Source organism: Embiotoca jacksoni, unplaced genomic scaffold (genome assembly GCF_022577435.1).
Source record: "Embiotoca jacksoni isolate LCO1_2020_lvr unplaced genomic scaffold, fEmbJac1.0.p SCAF_98, whole genome shotgun sequence".
Taxonomy (NCBI): domain Eukaryota; kingdom Metazoa; phylum Chordata; class Actinopteri; family Embiotocidae; genus Embiotoca; species Embiotoca jacksoni.
The window spans coordinates 780,467-802,342 of record NW_027185456.1 but is presented as its reverse complement, the minus strand read 5'-3'; the positions used below and the strand labels follow the sequence as shown (position 1 = coordinate 802,342).

General features: G+C 43.4%; 2 protein-coding genes across 2 annotated transcripts; one reads left to right on the top strand and one right to left on the bottom strand.

The window, feature by feature from the left end:
• Positions 1 to 1,009: 1,009 nt before the first annotated feature.
• Positions 1,010 to 10,074, top strand: tnfsf10 (TNF superfamily member 10). Its single transcript, XM_069142114.1, has 6 exons — positions 1,010 to 1,218; positions 2,222 to 2,347; positions 4,824 to 4,869; positions 4,972 to 5,088; positions 5,786 to 6,030; positions 7,178 to 10,074. The coding sequence occupies exons 1-6, from the start codon at positions 1,111 to 1,113 to the stop codon at positions 7,385 to 7,387; spliced, it is 852 nt and encodes a 283-aa protein (XP_068998215.1). The 5' UTR covers positions 1,010 to 1,110; the 3' UTR covers positions 7,388 to 10,074.
• A 1,146-nt stretch (positions 10,075 to 11,220) lies between these two features.
• LOC138193851 (E3 ubiquitin-protein ligase MSL2-like) lies at positions 11,221 to 18,764 on the bottom strand. Its single transcript, XM_069142113.1, has 3 exons — positions 17,329 to 18,764; positions 13,854 to 15,223; positions 11,221 to 12,777 (listed from the first exon to the last, which is right to left on the bottom strand). The coding sequence occupies exons 1-3, from the start codon at positions 17,468 to 17,470 to the stop codon at positions 12,478 to 12,480; spliced, it is 1,812 nt and encodes a 603-aa protein (XP_068998214.1). The 5' UTR covers positions 17,471 to 18,764; the 3' UTR covers positions 11,221 to 12,477.
• Between the last annotated feature and the right edge of the window lie 3,112 nt (positions 18,765 to 21,876).

Here is a 21,876-nt window from a genome sequence, read left to right as displayed (position 1 = left end):
TTTTGATCAAAAGTGTTGCTAATTCCAACGAACAGCGATCTCCAAACTCCCATTCGATGGTTTAAATTGAAGTTACATGAAGTTAATTAGAAACGACAGAGGACGTCTTCCAACCACCGACAGACACAAAACATCGTTCAAAAGGTTTAAAGGTCAAAGCTGCGATATAATTGCGTAACAGATGTGCTTCGTCCATCCTGACTCCATCATTTATCGTCTACGCTCAAACTTCTCTGCAGCACACTTCATCCTTTCAGCAGGCCTCGCCTCGGCAGCCGCGATGAGCGAACGAGAACATCGTGGTTTTATGAGGAAAAACCCGCCGGCTTCCAAGAAAGTGCCGTCGGTGAAGAGCATCACCTCGGATGTTCGTCATCAAAGAGAAAACATGTCCAAAAGCCTCAAATAAAATGGATTAAACACCTCCTATCGTAAATATATAACAAACAGGTGGTTATATTTTCAGACAGCTACATCATGCATGAACAGTGTCGACATGGTGAAATAGATCTAGAGCTGAAACAAATAAAAGTGAAGAGAAATGCCAGGAGCATCTGTGAAGGCTTTGAAGAAAATGTATGCTTCTCCCCGTGAAAACTCTTCTCTCATGTAACTGATGCCAAACTCAACTATTTAAAACCATGAAGATTTGAAATGAGCGATTCAATCTTTAGTTTTAAGTCCCGAACAACTTAATAAAAGTCGTCTGTGCCAGAATCCAGCTGCTGAACTATTCTGAGCATGTTTTAAAAACCTGATCCCAGGTCGTGTCAGAGGTGTATTTTTTTTCTCACAGTGAAACTTAGAGCAGAGATCTCCAGAAACGATACGAGCGTTCACAATAAACTACAGAATGCTATCTGTGTTTTTCCAGCAGAGAAATGAAACAATAATCTCCCCAGCAGAAATTCAAAGAGTCCAAAACTCTTGTTCTTCAGGTCGGCCACGCCCCCCCCCCTCCTCCTCCTCCTCCTCCTCCTCCTGCTTGCAGGGGACGGGGAGGGTAGAAGTGAAGGAGTCAGCTCTCTGCCATTGTTCTTGTTCTGAAAGTCTGAGAACGGGACGGGACGGTGACGGCGCTGGTCGGGTACCGGACGGCGGTCTGTCGTTATGACGGGCTCCAGTCCGAGGCTCGGGGTCCTGCTGCTGGTGGCGGTTCTGCTGCAGACCGTGGTCGTCACCATCACCGTGCTGCACTTCACCGCAGCGCTCAACTCGGTAAGGACAAAGTAAAGACTCGGGACTGACGAGCCGGAGGCGCGCGGAGGCTTTTTACGCATCGCCATGCGTTGCGATGCGTTGCGTTGCGTTGCGATGCGATGCGTTGCGTTGCGTTGCGCCCGCGAGCTTGACGCGAGGCTGTTGTGTGTGTGTTTTTTTCTTTTTTTTGATGCAGCCACATCAATGTTGGACTCGTTGCTGACCTTGAACACTAAACTGTAACTTCTGCAGACTTTTCGTGCGCAGATGAGCGCTGACAGACTTTGGAGAAAACGCTGAACTCGTCTTTGTGCGCTCCGGTTCTGCTGCTGCGCTCCAGAGCACAAATAGTCCACGTTTGATTTCTTTTCTTCTGTTTTTTTGCACAATGCAATGAATGCAGGCCACATTTCCTGCTTTCACGTTTAAAAATAAATCAGTTCTACCCAACGCAGTTGCATACGAACACAGAACCAGAGCAAACAAGGAAGTGAAGAACTCTTCTGGACTGCAGCTATTTTTATGATTAGCTGTGATAATCAGGAAGAGTTTAGAGAGCTGCCTGTGTGTGTGTGTGCGCGTGTGCGCGTGCGTGTGCTGGACGGCTTGTTTTGGTGAGGTCAGAGTCCTTTGCTTACCTGGATGGAGTCCAGTACAACTCTCAGCCCGTGTTTACAGTAATTAAACATTAACCCAGATGAGATGCAGAGGGAATATTGTGGGAAACGAAACGTAAACAGAAGAAAAGCAAAGAAATGGGACGCATGCCAGGAAGTGATGTTGACTCAGGCTTTACAGCAGTGATTGCTATCTTAAAAAAAAAGAAAAAAAAGGGTTATGCTTTATCTCTCTATTGAAAAAACATGACAAATGAATGTAATAAAATAGCAAGCAAACATCTCTAAAAATGTTTTTTTGTTTTTTTTTACTGACAAACAAACAATGAAGGTCGGGAATACCTGCGTCGGGAATGTTTGACGTTCCGATTATCTGATGCTCGTCTCGACTTTTATTCCCACAGATGAAGGAGACGTTCGCCCGGAGCAGCGTTTCCTGCCTGACAGGCACCGACCTGCAGAGCATCACGGCTGTTCGAGGGGATCCGTGTTGGCAGGTCACTCAGCAGCTCCACCTGCTCATAGAGAAGGTGTGACACCACACACACACACACACACACACACACACACACACACACACACACACTGTCACTAGCACAAAACGAGCTGCACAAATCTGTATTTGTCGTCTGTATTAATGACTGATTGTTTGGCCAGCTGCTTGAGATCTCCAAACTTAATTTCTGTCTGGTCTTCATCAAAACTCCCCACCCACTGGATTTTGGAGGCTTTACTAATCCCCCCCCCCCCACCCCACCCCACCCACACAAACACACTTCAGCTGCAAATATTAAAGAAACGTTCTTGTTATGTTATGCAACCAAACATTTTACAGCTGGCAGGTTCTTCCCTCAATGATGAAACATTTTAATATTTCAAGATGAGAAAAAGTTAAACGAAGCTCCACTTTCATCCAGAAAATAATAATCTCCGTCTTTTGATGGGATTCATTGGTGGTAAGAAAAATGTAGAATAGTGCCATCTTTATTAGGGAGATGTGGAGAAGAGGTGGGGGTCATTATATTATCATTATGAGGGACTTCCTGCGAACACTAGCAGCAGAAAAAAATGCACTGTCTGCAGGCGCACAATGAGCTCCTTCATAGCTGGAGATGTGATGTGATCCTGTGGTTTAATCAGCAGAGGAATGCATTCACCTGCTCTGCTCTCACACACACACACACACACACACACACACACACACACACACACACTCACACACACACACACACGTTTTCTTTGACTTGCTATTTGTGCCTTTTGTTTGCTTTTGCTTCCCTCGTCTGACTTTGCTGCTGAAAAATACCCGACTCGGGTATTTTCTGACTGATTAAATTTAGTTCAGAACAACAGACATGATGGCGGGACAGTCTGAGCCCGAACATCCATTTAAACTCAGGACACAAAGTGAATTTAAAGTTATGGGCCATGGAAAATCCGATAATATCCTTCTTCGAAACATCTGCAGAAAATGAAATTTACTACTTTTGTTTCTGAAACATGTTTTATTGAACTGTTTGCTTCACATTCAGATAAAAAAAAAAAAAAAAGATCCAGCCGCTGCTCGGTTATAACGAGACGAGCTGCGCCGTGAGGCTGCACAGCTGACTGGTACCTGCAGCAAATACTCAGACAGTGAATGTGGGTCCGGTGATCTTGGGGGATATTTCACAGTCTGTAGGATTTATTATCCAAGAAGCATCAACATCTGAGTCAAATCTGATGACGAGCCACTTGATAGTTGTTGAGATATTTGAGTCTGGGCCGAAGCAACGGGGCGACAGAGCATTAAACTGACACACTGGCGTCAAGAAATGTATATTAAATTAAATGTATGATGTTAATTGAGTGATGCAGACATAATCTAAATGGTTGGAACAACAGTTTTCCTCCATTATGTCATTAAAAGAGTTTCTGCGCTGAGGTCAAGCACTGCGGGTGATTCCAGGAGGATTTGTGAAGATCTGCTTCTGAATTATAGCTGAAACATTTAGAGGGAGTGAATTTTAGAAAACCTGAAAAAAAACTATGAGTTAAAGTTGTTTTTCTGTCATAAATGGGAGAAACTTCCAGATAAATGGTGTTTTGAATTTAAAAGGCTCCTCATGTTCCACATTTAAATAATCATTTTTGAGTCGCTGTCACAAAATTTGCTGCCAAACAAATAAATCAAACGATTTATTCTAACTGAGTAAACCCGCATATTGGCTTTGAATTTCAAAATAAAGCTCCCGTCTCCTGCAGAGACTGTGAGAGTAAAACATGTTTTTTTTCTCATAAAGTCTCGACTGACTGTAAGCCGGTAAATAAACTTCACACGTGTTATTTTGTTTCAATGGCCTCCCGAGTTATTGCCAAAACTGTAAAAATATTTTTAACGGGGGAAACCATTAACCGCTGCAACCCCTGCTGGCTACCGGGGAGAACTGCAATCGATTCACACACGTTATCTATAATTATTTACATATAATATTATGGAAGAAACATTTATTTATCCTTTAAAAATAAGTCTTTGTTTGTCTCAACATTTTCTCAAACTGCCTCCTTTAACATTTCTGCAGCCAAATAAACTGATTTAAACCAGATTTACGTAGATTATCATGGGATAAAGGAGCGTAAAACACGAGGAGGAGGAGGAGGAGGAGGAGGTTGATTTCCAGGGAGGCATCCGTTACCAGCCCGAACACCAAGACTCCTTCTTATTCACCTCCTCGTCCTGATCTCAGTGGAGTGGAGCAGCGCGGCGGTTGGAGCTGATGCTTCTTGTGCTTCATGACATGTTTATTAAATGAATGATTGAGCATTTAGTGTCGTGTTCTTTAGTTTTTTTCCAGGAGCGGTAAATGATTTCAATCCTGTTTTACTGCTCAGGAAACAGATGTCAGACTTCAATAAAAGTCTGTGATAAACTGCTTTTATCTTATTTTTATCCCGACGTAAAGCCGACCGCAAACGTGTTTCCAAATTCATTCCTGAATAAATATTTTCTGCTGTTTTCCCCTCCAGTCTCTGTCTCAGCGGTACCAAAGGCAGATCTCGTCGGCAGTGAGAGGTGAGAAAACTACAACACGAGCTGCAGGATTTCCTCCACACGTTAACAAACAGATGATTATTATTATTCGTTTCTTTTTTTTCTTCCCTTTCTCTACATTAGATGAAGTGTCCCGTGTGCTGCCCTCACTTGTGATGGAGGACAGGGCTTCGCCTCGCCCCAAAGTCGCAGCTCACGTCACCGGCAGCTTCGTGCCCAAACTGGAGCGAGAGGGAGGAGGTGAGTCCGGCTGATGAGCTCATCTGGGTCGTGTTTTTTTTTTGTTTTTTTGACCGGTCAGAGCTGCTTGTGAATGTTTGACGAGACTTGGAGGGATTTTACTTTGGTTATGGTGTCGTCAATAAATCAGAATAACGTTTTGAACTAAAGGAGCGTGAACAAGACAAGATATGAATTCAGTCTGTTTGAATTGGCTCCTACCTGATACAGATGTGTTCACAAAGTAAAAACGCATCTCAAGTAAAGTAAAATAAATAAAAAGTGCATGGTTCATAAGTTTTGCAAAGAAAAAGAGAAATAATGAAAAAGGATGAAAAGTTGGCAACAAAAAGTAAAAAATTATGAGTCGCCAAGATAATATTTTGATTTAAAAAGGTTATAATTTCGGCCACTAGTTTGTATTTTTATCATTTCATGTTTTAAATGAATTTAAACGGATTTATAATCGGTGGGAGTTTAAAGTGATACGTGATCTAATCCAGGATTATTCATATAATCTTCACAATCTGCATGATTTACATCAGCCTTCGTCTTTCAGCCCTTAATTTAGACAGAGGAACCAATCGGATGTGTTAAACGCCGGCGTCCTGCTGTGACGTTTTAAACGATTGGGACGGCTGCCGAACGTCTTCATGTTAAATCCTCTGTCCTTCTGCACTGCGGTGATGTCACCCCGAGCGTGTCCTCTCTGCCTCAGCTCCGGTGTCGGCCGGCCGGCGCGTCCAGGGCCAGAAGATCTCGTGGTGGGAGGGGCAGAAGGGGCTGGCCTTCCTGCAGGACGTCCAGCTGGTGGACGGGGAGCTGGTGGTGCCGCAGCCGGGCCTCTACTACGTCTACGCCCAGACCTACTTCAGACACACCCACTCCCTGGAGGAGGAGGGCGAGGACGGCGAGGAGGCGGAGGACAGGGGGCGACCCCTGCTGCAGTACGTCTATAAAAAGGTGAGGGACACTTTCATCTCTCGTCACGTTGTGATTCATCCGTTTGACCTGCATGTAAGCGATCAGCCGATAAAGTTCCAGCTCTTATTTTGGCGGGATTTGCATCTATTCGATTCAACAGAAATTCCTCCAAAATAAGTCCAGCCCGTCTCGTCCACTTGGCACGTCTGTAAATGAACGGGCGATCTTTCAGTTTGTGTTGCGCTGGATGCCGCAGACGGATGATTGACAGGCGAGTGTGTTGGACCGGTGGCGTCCTCCCGAGTCTGACTGATAAAAAAAATCTACCGACTCATGTGAATCCAGGATGTGTTGCATCACAGCGTCTCGGATGACTAATACAAAAAAAATATCTTCCTGCTTTGTCAAATGAAACTAAATCTGGAACAGATGAATTATTTTGGAAGCATGTGTCACTAAATAAAATCATGAGGTCCAAAAGTAGTTTATAATCAGCACAACGAACCTTTAATATGAAGTTTCCTTATAATCTAATGAAATTCTTGGACGGTAAACACGAGAAAGATGTTGGATTCATATCAAATGACATCGTGACAATATTTCTAGTTTATTATACGGATTATATCTGACTGACTGATGAACCATTTAAAGGTACATTCAGTCATTTGTTTGGCCACAAAAAAATAAAGGAATTTGATCTGAGATGTTTTCTAGTGTTGCGTTTGTGTCTTTGGTTTTTCACATCACCTGAGTCATTATAGCTTCACTATAAACTTTGTTTTGTTTGGTGATTGTCATAGTTATGGCAGACAGTGCATTTTTAAATAAATATTATAATAATGATCGTCCAAAATTACATGAAAATACATAGTTTCCTGCATCTGGAAGTCATATCAATATTTCACATCCTGTGCTTTTATTTTTATTTTTTGGTTCGCTTGAGGACGTGTTAGTTTGTTCAAATCGTCCAGATGTTGACTGACACTATTGTCGGTCACAAACCTAAGATTTGTTCCAAGTAACAAGTAAATTACTGACATAACTTAACATATTTAACATACATTACTTGTGTAAAATTACTCATCTTAATCCAAATCATGATGTTTCCTGAACCAAGCAGGTGGTTTTGGTGCCAAAATCTGAGCGACAGCATTAAACCTCACATCAGCTGTTCTTCTCCCGCCAGGTGACCTCCTACCCGGTTCCCATCCTGCTGATGAAGACGAGCCGGACCTCCTGCTGGTCCCGCGGCTCCCAGTTCTCTCTGCACTCCGCCCACCAGGGGGGGCTGTTCCCGCTCAGCAGCGGCGACCGCCTGTTCGTCACGGTGACCAACGCCTCCGCCGTGGACATGGACGAGAAGAGCAGCTTCTTCGGGGCGTTCCTCATCAGCTAGAGGACCAGAGGCCGAAGGTCGACCTGAGGAAACCTCAGACATCAACTTCTGCAGCCGAGCGACTTCTCCAAAGAAAAAAACGTTTTTTTTTTTTAATATGCAACGGTGAGTCACGGGAAGTCCGTCCTTTTCATGAGGATCAGAAACCTTGAGGACATCGGTGGGTGGAGAAGAGACTCGTGGATTTGAGTCTGTGAGCAGATTTATTTTTTTTAAAGCACTCGTGGATTTGGGCTCGACAGAGATTTCAGTTTTTGTTGTGCAAATATTTCTTTAAGGCAGAAGTGTTTGAGGGAAATTATAAATGCAAAAATATTTTACTTATTTTCACATTAGTTTTCTAAACAAATCAGACAACCTAGCCGGCGATAATATTTGTAGTTCCGCCTTTAATTTACAGCTTTGACAACAGCACGAGTTGTTTCTCATAGAAAGTCAGTGAGCAACGCGTTCAGGCGCTGTTGTTTCATTTGGTTGTGATTTATCTGGTTGTAGTTTGTTTCTTACAAAATATACTGGAGGTATCGATCCACGAGTTGTTTTTGTTTACCGGTTAGCAGTTAAGTAGGACTTTTTTATTGTTATGTTTTTCTTGGTAAAACCTTAAAGCAGTTGTGCGTGAAAACCAGAGTGCCTATAAAAAAAACTAGAAGGAGCCTTTTTATATTATCAAACCTAAAAAATAAAATAAAAAAAAGAGGCCGTGAACACGTTTATTTCTGCTGTAAAATAAAAAAAGAGGTCTGAGGATTAACTCGCGTTTCGAGGAAGCCTCAAGTGGCCATTTCTGGAACTGCAGTTTTTTCTGTAGTTTTTCTGCTAAGGCTTCATTTTGTAGCCTCTGAGTTTGCTGCTGACGGTCGAACCGTCACGTTTTAACACCAACTATCGTGCTACACAAGTTACTTCGTGTAAGTGGGCGTGAAATTAATATTTTGTTCGTTTACGATTCATAACTCGGTGTGTAACTCACAAACTGACGTTCAGCGGCGTCGTGTTTCTCCACAAGGGGGCGCGGGAGGCACCAACCTCGGCCACTACGGGACACAAAAGCAGCTGCGTTTTACAAATTCAAATAGACACAAATTACACTGTAAAAAAAATAAATAATAAAGTTCTGCCATAAAGAAATGTTTGTAAAAAAAAACAAAAAAAACCACTCATCAGATGAACAATATTTTTGAGTTGACCCACATAAAAGTGAGGTGAATCTCTGGATGTGTGTTTGTTTAAAAGATGTAAATATTGTGCTATAGTTTTTGTTGTTTTTTGGGGTATTTTATTTTTCTAATAAGCCTTTAAAACGGAGTCTGGAGCTCTTCGTGAACTCTTCTGAGTCAAACATGAACTTAAGACTCAGTTTTCCGCGACCAAATACAGTGAAGAGACGGGCTGCTGATAACGTACTGAAAGATTAAATCAAAAAAAAAAAAATAAAAAAATAAAAAAAAAGGTGCAACTTCACCTGAGTTTTACAGTAAACTTCATCCCACTGCTGGTTGGAGCTGAGAGCTCGTGGTGTGTTTTCATTGGCAGCCGCTCTCCCTCTCCCTCGGCTGTCGTCGTCCAGCACGTTGGCTCGTCCTCCGCAGCTTCTCTCCAAGTGGTGTTTTAAACGCTCCCTAAATGTTGGTATTCGTGTTATGTTGGATTAACTGCAGATGTGACCTGCAGACTTCGGAGGGCGATCGCTGGCGTCTTGAGTCCAAACGGCACACAAATGTGTTGCTTTCCCGTTTCTGCTTTCTTCAAGTAGGTGTAACGAACCATTAAAGTAAACAATGCAGATAATCATAACGATAAGTAGATGGGGGAGGTTGCAAACATCTGGATTGAACCTGAGTGCTTTTATTTGATCTAGGAAATAACAATTTGACTAAAAGGAAAAACACAATTTAGAGGAGCAGGGATTTAGTGACATCTAGTGGTGAGGATGCAGATTGATAGATCTCCAGAGTCCGTGCTTGGTTTGTTCCTTCTGGGCTACCGTAGAAACATGAATAGGACCCGTTCCCCATGTAGATACCAAAATCTAAACTAAGAAAGAACACAAGTCCTTAGTTTCAGTTGATTTTACACTAATAAAAACATTACGTTCAATTTCGGCCAATACTTCCCATAAATCCTTCACACTGAAGCTCTCCTTACTGGATTTCTTCGATAGCTTTCAGACACGACTTGTGACCTTCATTCAAAACATGTGTTTTTATTTGTGGCAAGTTTTAAGTACAAACAAATCACTGGTTTTTCCAACATGACCTGAATGCAACACTCACTTTTGCACTTATGTAAAAATGTAGCAAAACAGAACCATTTCTCCGAAACTGTTTTTTTTTTTGTATGAATGTAAAAACTTTGAGAAGTCATTTTAATTGATCGAGGCTTCGTGTGTTTGTAGAGAAATCGGTGTTTTGAAGCGAGAGGAGGGTCTTACCGCGACAAATCTGTCCACGTTTTGTTTTTGAACCGAGACGGCGTCCACGTGGACAAACAGGAAACGTCCACCTGCGGTCGTTCCTCTTCGTCCGCCGGAGCTCGAAACACCTGAAAAAGGCTTCAGACACACATAATCAGGTGGCTTCAACAAAAAACAATGACGTGTGCACCAGATGGATTAAATGTGAATGTAAATAAGCAACGTGTTTGTGTGTAAATATGTGAAATAAAGAGTTAAAAAAAAAAAAAAACGTTTTTAGCAGCAGCTGTGAGATCAGTGAGGTCGATATGTTGATTTCTTACCTTCACCAGGATGTTGTTGTTTCTGTTTTCCTGATCTTTTTTTAGAAGTTACTTGAGACATTGAAGGTTTCTCATGAGAATACAATCATTTATAGTTCTCTGTATTTTATCTTAAACTTATAATGTTAATATTCACTATATTTAGTATCAATGATTATCGACAAAAACAAAACAGCAGCCCAAAACAAGGAGAACAAAGCTTAATACACTGCGATTTGTTTTTAACTTTTAAAGTGCTGTAAAGTTTTTAACACCCTGACAATTTTGTTTGTAACTTACTTCACTTTTCATAATTAAAACACAAAATGATTTAGATCAGTTGTTCATCTGAGCTAAATCAGTAATTTCTGAAGTTTAAAAAAAACTTTAAAATTTTAGGTTGTACAAATAAAAACAGATTTATAGCATCAGATCATTAAGTTAAGTCCCTGAAAATAAAAAAAGACAGAAAATTAAAATAAAAAGCATATAAATTACCTTTATAGTGAAATTAGTCCTAATTCTTAAAGGTGCAATCTGCCCCCTGCTGGTGACTATTAAATACTGCAAGATGAAGTACTATACTGCCCTCTAGTGTCGATCTTTCAGCAGTGCAGACAGAACAAACGATTGAAACAAAAATGATCACACAACAACTTTCTAAGTTTTTGATTTTCTTTCTTTTTTGTGGAAATATGTTACAGTTATATTACAGGTATTTAAATGCCCAGAGGGAGAACAAAAACTGTTTTTTTTGGAGACACCAGAAAAACTAACACTAAGAAGAAAGACGGCAACTTAACCGAGACAGAAACTGTCAGATGGACGGGAGGGGTGGGGGGGACGGGTGGGGGGTGGGGGGGGGCTGCTGCCCAACATGTGACCGATGTTAGGAGACGTCCAATAAATACTGCAAATGATGTTAACGCAACTTATTAAAAACAACAACAACAACAACAACAAAAAACAGGTGTGCTCTCCTTCTTTGAGTCCTTTGTAGTTTTTAGCAGCATGTGTAGCTTCCAGAAACCAAAAAAAACAAACGTGTGAATAACAGCGCGCAGGGCCTGCAGTCAACCAGAGCTTTTAACACGAGTAACGCCAGTTTTCAGCCGTGTGTGTGTGTGTGTGTGTGTGTGTGTGTGTGTGTGTGTGTGTGTGTGTGTGTGTGTGTGTGTGTGTGTGTGTGTGTGCCAGTGGGGGAAAAAAGTGCTTAATACAAGAACACACAAACGATAAATAAGAGGAACTCTCAGCCCGTGTTTTCGTCCTGCAGCCCCGACGGTTTGTTGACTCCAAAATGTCTTCTTCTTTTTTTTTTTTTCTTTTTTTTTTTTAACGTGTACAACAACATCTTAGAATAATATTTGGTAGTCATGACGGTGGCACACAAAGTATAAACATTCAACAGGCGTAATCAAAAACTTGGCTGGTGGTGTTTCGTTCACATCCTGGTTCTTCAGCTAAACGATATCACAAATAGGATTTATTTTTCATTTCTTCTCGTGACTCAAGAGCTTCGGTTGATATAACGTCACGTTTTGTTGTATTTCCGGCGCTCTTCGCCGCGTTTTACAAAATGCCATCTACCTTATTTTTACCAGTGTGAAAATAATCTGGTTGAATGCAGATTCGCCCCCCGGCACCGGCTTCCATTGTTTTTTTGTTTTTTTTTAATGTAACTTATAAAATATATCATAAAATGTCTTCTTAAATGGAAACTGATGAGTCCACGTACAAAAAGTTCTTTCTTTTCTATAAATTACACCAGTCTCTGATGATGATGATGATGATGATGAATGATGATGATGATGATGTCTCCGTTCCTGCTAATAAGGTTCATCTCCAAACCAAACTCTTCCCTCTCACACACACACACTCACATGCGCGCACGCACACGCACACACACACACACACACACACACACACACACACACACAGGTGTGCGACCATGGTCAACACTGACTGAGCTACACAACATGCTCTACACATTACCCATAGTAGAGAAGAAACAAAAAAAAACTCCAACCCCACTGAAATTAAATCTCTGCACAGACACTAACGCTACATCTCCCCTTCCTCCTCCTCCTCCTCCTCCTCCTCCTCTTCCTCCTTCTTCTTCTTCTCTTGTTCTCTTCTTTGTACGTAAGACCACAAGCATGGTGCAGTTCCGGGCGCTGGACGGAGGGCGACTCCTCAGCCTCGGCTGGTGACCCTCTCTACCGCCTGTCGCTGTAGCTGCCTTGTTCTGGCTCCGCCACGGCAGGTCCCAGGCGCGACCCGGCGGGCGCGACCCGGCGGGCGAGGCCCAACGGGCGGGGCGGGGGAATGTGCGTGTGACGACCGACCGGAGGAAGAGGTGGCGGCGGCCCTCAGCAGTCAAACCGCATCTCCAGCGAGTCGTCGAAGCCCCGGTTGTCGTGCCCCGCCCCCGACAGGAAGGTGGCGGTGACGGGCGCCCCCGTCGCCGTGGTGACGTTGAGGAGGGTGTTGCCGGGGGAGCTGCTGGCCGGGCTGCGGAGGGCCGCGGCGGCGATGCTGGTGAGGTTGATGCCCAGCGTGAGTCGCGTCTGCTCCAGAGCTTTCTCCGGCACGGCGAAGGCCTCCAGCTTCTTCTCCCCGTTGGCCATGTAGGAGTTCTGGCAGCCGCGGCAGATGCAGTCCAGACAAGCCTGGAGGACACAACCACAGCCGACAACAACATAAACAACCACGGCCCACAACAACATAAACAACCACAGCGACGCGATACCACATGATGAAGACCCGGAGTCCAGATTATTGTGCGTTCGAACAGCTCCGTGTTCACAGTTCGTCTTAAACTACATCTGCTGATGAGGACGGTGTGATACGTCAGAAGATCCGAGTCAGTCGACCTTCAGCTCAAACCGTTTTCAGTCGTATTTGAGCATCGTCTTCATCGTCTTCGCATCATAATCAGAATCATTTCCATCCCTGTCTGTAATAAACAGCTGGATGACGTCAATATTTCCACTTCGATGTTTTAATGACGTCATCTCATCTCGACCTTCTTCTTCTTCTTCTGCGGTTTCAAGTGACGAGCGGAGACGTAGCGCCACCCGCTGTTCATCTTGTATTCAACTGATCGCATTTCAATGAGCATAAACATTATGAATTTAGATACTAGCTCAAACCATAATAGTGACATAAAAAGACAATTATTAAAATGGCTAAAGTTTTTTTTTTTTTTTTTTTATGGCAATTAATCGCCAATTAAAACTTCATGATCGCGACAGCACTACTTAGCAGGTCACGTACATTTAGTTACAATACAGGGTTAACGATGTTTGACGTGCACATAACCAAAATAATAATACAATTTTTTTTTTAATTTGTTTAAGTTAAATATTTTTCAGCAACAAAACAACAAAGTCTGCCTCCAATAAGTCGATAAAAACTGTTTTCTTGATGACTTAAAAAAAATAAAGCTTATAATTTAATACATATTTATTAGATAGGAATCGCAAAATTTTTACTTTTTTTTTTACCTTGTCGGTTTGTTCCATCCAGCTTATGTACATTCAAAAAAAAATTACAAAAAAACCCCCAAAACAGTTGCTGCTGTTCAACACAATAATCTAGTGAGTCTGTTGCAATGGAAAGAAAAAACAGGCATTTAAATACAAAAATACTAGAATATATGTTGTGAGTTATATTTTGCAGCATCAGCAGTAAAACTGAGCGGTGCAGCTGTAATTATGAGGACTGAGTGCAGCTTCGGTCTCACCTTGCGGTTGGAGTAGCAGGGGCAACGCTGCCCCCTACAGGTCAACACCGACGGGTTCTGGGTCGCTCGGCCGCACTTGCAGCCCTTCTTCTCCACAGGCTTCTTGTACAGTGGCTTGGAGGGGCTGGGTGGGTGCGCCAGGGGGTGAGCGTGGGGGTGCGTGGGTACTCGTTCACGGGGCTGGGCGCGGGGCTTCGGGGCCCCTTGCCGGGCCTTGGTGTACGCCTTCTTGGCGGCGCCGTGGTGCTCCACAGTCTTTTTGAGCGCCTTGTTGGAGACGAGCACCGTCTTGCCCACCTTCGGGGGGCCGCCGTTAGGCACCGGGGCTAAGTGGGGGTGAGCCGTGGCCGCGGGGAACTTGGGCTCCTGTTTGGTGGTGGCGCCGAGGATCGGGTGGTGGGGGGAGCTGTTGGCACCGACGGGGGGCCCTCGTAGGAGGCTGGAAATCGGGAGCGGCTGCACCTTCTCGCTGTCGCTTTCTGAGCGGGAACGCTTGCGGTGGCAGCGGAGGGGCACGTGGGGGACGACTGCGGAGGGCTGCGACGGGGGCTGCAGCGAGGGCTGCGGGTGAAGCTGGAGGGGATGAGGGCTGTTCTCCGGGGGGAGGGGGGGGATGAGGCGGAAGGAGTCGGGGCCGGAGGGGCAGTGGGGCCCGTTGATGCTCGACTGAGGTACTGAGTCCGTCGGGGGGTCGGGCTCCGGCGTGGGGTCGGGCTCAGCGTCCGTCTCCAGAGTCCTGAGCACCTCCTCCACGCTCAACAACAAAGGCCCCCCGCTGTGTTTCAGGTCGTCCCCGAATGTGCTGATGTCACAAAGCCCCGCCTCCCCACTGCCCACGCACACCGGGATCTCCTCCGAGAAGCTCTCCTGCTTGGCGACGCCTCCGCCTGTTTCTACGGTGACGGGCTGCAGCGCGTCCGAACTGACCAGGCCGTTACAATCGTGCAGTCCGTTAACGCTCGCGGGGCTCGGCTCCTCCCCCTTCAGCTCCTTCGCCCGCGGCGCGTCGTCGGGCTGAACCGCCTCGGATTCGGTCGCCGCCTGCGACGCGCCGACCGAATCCGGGAAGTCCTCGGCCTCCGGCTCGCTCTCCGCCAACGTGAGGCCCTCGTTGAGGACGGCCTGGAGGTCCGGCGAGTCGCCGGCGGCGCTGGCTATGTGCGGGGCGAGCGGCGACTGCGTGATGTAGAGGCAGAGCTTCCGGTAGCAGTGGACGAGCAAAGACAGCTGCCTGTTTTCCTCGAAGCGGGAATAGTCCTTGCACCAACTGCAGGACGGCTTCAGCTGCATCCTCTGACCTTTACAGCCTCGACAGACGTAGTGCTGACATGACGAGTTGGTGGGCGCGATGGGGTCCTGCAGCAGGTTACCTGGAACAGGAGAGAACGGAGAAGACATCAACACGCTGACGATCAACCGACAAGACTTTCACAGGATGCAGAAAAAGCAACGGCGGCACGGCAATAAAATCCTCATCTGACCAAACAAATGTCCCACGTTTGATGTCCGAGCGATCTGATAAGATGCTTTCTAGCGGTTCCTCTTTGCCGTGTTTTACGACGGCTTCCTAACTGACATGTATTTGTAAAGCTGAGCGGTGGCTGGCGGCGCGCCCGACTGACTGACAGCTGCTCTTTGAGAGGAGCTTCCTTAGCAACGCTGGCCGCGAGAGAGATGCAGCTGCAGACGGAGGAAAAAAAAAAAAAAAAAGGAAAAAAGGATGAAGGTCCATTCATAAGAAACAAGCGACCTTACACACTCGGCGCTGCCTGTCTGAGAAACCCCACGTCTATATTTAACACATCGTATGGACCGTATTGATCTATTGTTTATACAGATGGAAGAGGTTATATCCAAGTATGACGAGGGGCCACCTTAGCAACCACAGGAAAAATAAATCAACTTTACTTCGTGCCAAAATAAGAAAGAAATACACCAATAATTCATAAATAAACCATAAATAATCCATATATCTATCTATTTGCTGAGAAAAAACAAACAAAAGTGAACCATAGCTTCTTCTGTATAACAGAATACCGACTCGGTGTAAAAAAAGCGCTGCATTTTATATGAACAGTGAGAACCGTGTATTAAATATTCATCCAAAACAAAACAAAAGGTTGAGTTTATTTACTTTCTAACACAAGAAGCTTAAACAAGGCTTTGATTTAAGTCCATTTTTACAATTATAAGCGTCTATTTATTAAAGTAAACACTGTAAACAAGCCGGTCCCCCTTAAGTTTCCCGTGTTAGCTTTAAGTATTGTCCTCGTGAGTTTTATTTGATGTATTTGAGGAAGGGTGAGAAAAAAAATAAAATGAATAAAAGATGATATGTGTATCATCCGGCGCGTGCAGGGCCTGTTATTCAACAGGATAAACAGAGACAAGCAGCACACAGAGGGGGGTGTGTCATGATGGGTGTAGCTTTGAGTTGTGACGCGTTCACTGCCCTCCGGATTTCATAAACGCGATTTAATTTAATACATGTCACGAGCCAAAGACAACGTTGCATGGTTTATGTTATTTTAAATGGCAGAATGGAGAAAAAAAAAAAAAAAAAGAAGAGGGAAAGACATAAACGAGCTGTGTTCCCTGAACGTCTCATTGATCGAGGGACAAGAGTTGTGTGACTTTTTGCACGTTAAGGACTCATAAAAATGTAATAAAAGACAGATCACATTTACTGTGATTTTCTGTTGTCAATGTCAAATCAACTCGTATCTGTAAACAAAGTGTATTTATGCTGAAAATCTTTGTAGTGGCGGAGGAAGTATTAACATATAATATGTACCTGAACATTACAAGTACTCGCTGTCAAGAATGTCCTAATGCTTTTATTTATATGCATTTTATTTCACGCCTTAATAACTTTATAATTTAATATACATTATATTAAATAGTAGTATGAGGGTGTAACAACAAATATTTTAAACAAAACAATGATACCTCATATGTCTCAGCGGTCTTATTCGTAATTTCACTATTCATCAACATATTTTACCTTTTTAGCATCTTATTCTATTTACTTCTTTGTATGTTTTTTGTCTGATTTTGCGTGAATTGACATGTTTCAACCTAAACTTTAAAAAGTAAACTACTACTTGGCTTCAGTTTGACGGGTACACGTGACACATTTTCATGAGGTTGTCATAACCTATAAACCTTTAAATGAATTAACAAACGTGACTATAATATATTGTGGACTCTGTGTATCAAGATGCACGAAGGAAACTATACTTTACTTTATCACAGCACTGTAGTGTATATTTCCGACCACTGCAGATCAACTGGTCTTCTAGTTCCGATATTTCCGACGGTGCCTGAACGCAGCATCATTTAAAGGCTCGCTCCCACTGCGAGGACAGCTGACAACAACGCGCGTTACCGAAACCCTCTCCCAAAACAAACACGCTTCTACCAAGTCCATTTGTCACATTAAAAATACAAAATATAAAATCACACACACACTCACCGCAGACCAAGCAGGACAGGGACTGGCGGAAAAACGGCAGCAGCTTGCAGAGCTCCGCAAGGGCCCGGGGGTCTCGGGGGTCGCACTGCAGCACCGACCGGCTCGCGGACACGTAGAGAGAGGTCGCATTCACCGGGTTCATCTCAGCTGCCTGGCCCCGGGGCTCCGGTCCGGTCCGGTCCGTTAAGGTGTATTAATACGTTAAAAGTCACACGGTAACACGAACGACCCAGCCGGCGAGAGAGCCGCGGCTCCCGCGTCCCGCAAAGTAAAATTGCTGTTTTTGTCAAGGGAGTCTGGTGGCTTTGAAGCGAGCATAGATGGATGCTTCAGTTCCCCGTCGGTAAACCCCGCATGTAGAGCAGTCTGAGCACGGAGCAATCCAGGTTACTCATCCCCGACTCACATCCGACCCATCCTCGGTTGTGATGTTCCCCGCTTTGAAAGCACCGGAGCACTCGGATGGGAGGGTTGTTGTTTTTTTTTTTTTTTTTTTTTTTTTTTTTTTTTTAAGTGCATTCACAGGGCGGTCGACCGTGCACAGAACCGTCGGTTCACCCACATCGGTTCGGTTCGTTTCCACACCATGCGCGAGTTGTGACGAGACAAAGCATCGTGCGGCGCTCTTTCCTCCGCCGGTGGCCTTTTAACGTTTAACGTTACCCGCAGCCGGTCAGCTATCTGCAGCCGCAGCGGCTCCACAGACTCAAACAGGGGCAGTCGTGACAAAGTGCTCCGGTTTGCAGTGGTTTTCCCGAGATAACTCCATAGTCCGCATGCATGCTCGTCCCGGGTTCTCACGTCGGTCCAGAGCCGGTATCCCGAGGTGCATTAATTATCCCACACCGGGGGGCATCCGCGGCTCCGGCTCCGCTCCGCTCCGCTCGGCTCGGCTCGGCGGGGCAGCCCCCTCGGCAGGCTCGTTGTGCTCGTGTTATTGTTCGCAGAGATTCATGGCGGCTCGAAAACAAAACAGGCCGCCCCGGCTCCGAGTGCTCCTCTCCGGCGAGAAACGCCGACAGCTGCGCGTCGACGGGGAAAGAAATGGGTGAATGAGAAGCGGTGGCAAATAAAATAAAATAAAATAAAAAAAAAAAATACTTCCGCGGCTCCGACGGTTTTGTTGACGTGAAGAAAAACAGAGCCAGCCGAAGCACCGGGCTCTGGTGACGGTGCTTAGCCGCCCGAGCTGCACCGGGAAGCCGGCTACAAAAGCAAGGCCGCTCCCCCTCTTCACAGGATTAGCGGGAGTCTCTCGTTCTCGGTGCCCGCCTCGGTGGGAATTTAGCGGGAAACGGAGGGTTTAGTCGAAATTATGTCTTCCGGCAGCTTTTGTAGGACCCTAAAGTGTCAGCGAAGACCCAAAGTGAATTATTTCCCTATTTGTGTACGTTGCTATCGTTAGCCGCGGAGTATTCCTCACACCTCTCGTTGCGTTTCCACACACAAACAAGGGGGCGCTGTTGCGCACATCTCGCGAGAACACAAGTGACGCGGTTGATTTAAAAAAAACAAAAAAACAAAACAACAACATTGAATGTACTGTAGTATTTTCTCACCAACAAAGATGGAGATATCAGATTTGTATTATTTATTTTAAAAAATACACAATTTAAGCAGTTGCATCCAAACACTGAAGGACAAAAAAGTTTTCTCTGCTCTGCTTAATCTTCCTATCTTTAATGAATATGAATAAGTTATAGCAAAACTTAAATGTACCAGCTCCAGACTGACATGAATGATTATTCAAACTATTACACTTCTACTAATAATAATAATAAGATTGACATCCTTATTGACAAAACTGCCTTTTCCTTTTTTTTTTCTTCCTATGAAAACACTAAATAGTTATTTTTAAAATGAATGTACAAGCCTGGCTTTGCAAATTTTACCAAATTAGACAAATGTATGTTACACAAGCATAAAAACATTAATATTTTTCATAAAAATCTAATTACACTGCTTGAGCTTTTAATAGTTGTTAAAACTACCCTTTTTTTTTTTTGTCCCGTTGCACAATAACTTCCCTTTTAGAAATACTAGTACACACTCAAGTCATGTTTTCCACTGAACTGATGATTTATACAATATCAGATTGGGGTCAAAGCTTAATTCCATCTCACACAGGTTAAAACGGCATGATTTTAAGTTTTTAAATATTATAAAGAGCAGTTTTGGAGCTTTTCTGTTAATGGAAAGAACAGAAAAACTGCTGTAGGATAGAATCACTTTCAAAGCTGTCAGATTACAGTTTCTTAAGACAGTGAGACAAATATATATTATATCTGATCTCATCTTATGACTAAAAATGACAAATTTCAGTCTAAAAAAACCCCCACCAGACTTATCCTTAAAGCCCAGCATGTACAGTACAATGTGCATTTAAACCCTCTAATTTTGAACCTCGGTGTCCACAGTGGAAACTACCGCTCACTTTGTTCCTATATGTTCGAGTGTGCGGTGAAAACTTTGGTGCAGTTCAAAAATAAAAACACTGAGAGGTGCTGTTTGAGGGGGAAGCACGGAGAGGGAGGACTCCTCATGGATGCATAACAATGTCTGTTTATCTGTAAAATGAGCTACACACAAATACACACTGATTAAAGGAGTGACATGTGTGATGCAAACACGCTGATAACATCCATCAGTGAACTTCTCTTCCTCTTTTTTTTTTTTTTCTGTCTGCATGGTTGCTGACCAGCAGGGGCTTTCCAGTTGGAGGTTGAGCTGAAAATAAAAATATTTTATATTTTCAAATACATCTTGTCTCGAGTTTCAGCTCTAACTGAACAGTTAGAGCTGAAACTCTTGATCAACTTGATCATTTTTATTATTTCTAAACAAAAAAAGCAAAATATTCTCTGGATTCAGCGTTTTTAAATTTAAGGACCGCTGCTTTTCTTTATCATATATGACAATAAATTGGACTTTTGAAGATTTTGTACTGCTGGTTGGACAAAACAAGTTTGGAAAAATCTTTAATTGTGAATTGAATAATGGAACCTGATAAAATATTCATTGTACTTTGCAGTAAAAAAAAATAGTCAGTCATTCGAAGCTACAACAACAGAAACTTAAAAATGCAATCAAACATATATTTGATCACATTTCTTGCATCCAACCTTTTTAGTTTAAACATAAATAGAATCAAAACTACTTCTTTTAATTAAGTTATGTGGACTCCAATGACGAGTGGTGATTTTGGATGGTTATGTGATGTCAGGAAAAGTAAAACCAAAGTTTTTAAAGCCATTTCAAATCCCATAAAAGCACACAAATTAAATATCAACAAAAATATAACAGTTTTAATTCCGACAGAAAAGTTTATGTATATTTTAAAGTGAAAACACTATAATGTGATGAAGACTGTGACCTGGAATAAACTAGTAAATTACACAGAAATGTAGTCTGTATGTTTCTGATGTCACTTGCAGGCACATGTCCGTTCCATGTATGCGAGTAATTCCTCTTTTAAGGTTTGTCTCATGCCGCTGTGACTGTCTTTTGAGTTTATTATGGTAACGGTGGATGCTAAAAATATTTGTTGGCTCGGACTCTGATGGGTTATTCTTAGTGCGTCTCCGAGAGTTTGGGTGATTCCCCCTCTGGTTATCAGAGAGCTGCTCTACGTCCTGTTGACTCAAATAATGAATCAGCTGCGTTAATCAGGTCATTAAAGCATTCAAGAAGATAATTTTATTAGTATTTTCAAATATTAAACACATCACTTTTGAATGAAATACCATAAATCTGGATGTTTCTCTTTCACCTCTGATATTCTGTATTTACGCATCTTTTTGTTTCATTGCATCGGCTTCATATTTTGATTAAAGTCAACACAATGATCGTTAAAAAAGCTGCGAGACCTGAATTTTAAATGAAGCCATTAAATGACAAACTAAATCCTGAACAGGAAACACTCTTACCTGCATCAATAGCTTCCACTTCCACTGTTGCGTTTAGCTGCCAGTGCCTGATGTGCTGCGGGTATGGTGGAAAAGAAAAGAGGATAAGTAGTCAGTTTAACTTTTCATCTAGCTTTCATCAATCTCACTGCTTTCAACACCAAAAATGTTCATGCCAGGTTGATTTTTTGGGGGATAAATATGCTCACAAACTCTCTTCTGATCTAATATCTCCATGTAAAGATGCAGGAACATTTAAAGTTAAATGTAGTAAAGATTACTCATGTATCAAACTGAATGCCAATTTATGGGAAAACCAGAACTCTTTCCAAAACTGGTATTTAAAGAAAGAAAAAAAGAAAATGCAGTAGCTTCTACTTCACTCATGCATTCGTCATTTCATGACGTTAAAGCAGTTCAACCTGCAAGAAGCATTTCATTTCACCTGTGAATATTTCTCAGTTCTTCATTTGTCATTTCTGCAACAACTTCCCTGCACGTTTTTTGTGAAATATATTCTTCAGCTTGTGAAGTCTTTGCAGTTCAGTTTGGATGTGAGCGACAGACTAAAGTGAACAGTCAGGTCATCAGTGAACCAGACACCGAGCCGACCCATATATGGGCATGACCTGTGAGTGCGTGA

Bases quoted from the DNA above. Each gene is read 5' to 3' on its own strand.
- tnfsf10 (XM_069142114.1), top strand. From the start codon at position 1,111: ATGACGGGCTCCAGTCCGAGGCTCGGGGTCCTGCTGCTGGTGGCGGTT. The intron at 1,219-2,221 runs GTAAGGACAAAG...TTATTCCCACAG, and splicing joins TCACCGCAGCGCTCAACTCG to ATGAAGGAGACGTTCGCCCG. The intron at 6,031-7,177 runs GTGAGGGACACT...TTCTCCCGCCAG, and splicing joins TGCAGTACGTCTATAAAAAG to GTGACCTCCTACCCGGTTCC.
- LOC138193851 (XM_069142113.1), bottom strand. From the start codon at position 17,470: ATGAACCCGGTGAATGCGACCTCTCTCTACGTGTCCGCGAGCCGGTCG. The intron at 15,224-17,328 runs GTGAGTGTGTGT...CTCCTGTTCCAG, and splicing joins CCTGTCCTGCTTGGTCTGCG to GTAACCTGCTGCAGGACCCC. The intron at 12,778-13,853 runs GTGAGACCGAAG...TGTGTCCTCCAG, and splicing joins CCTGCTACTCCAACCGCAAG to GCTTGTCTGGACTGCATCTG.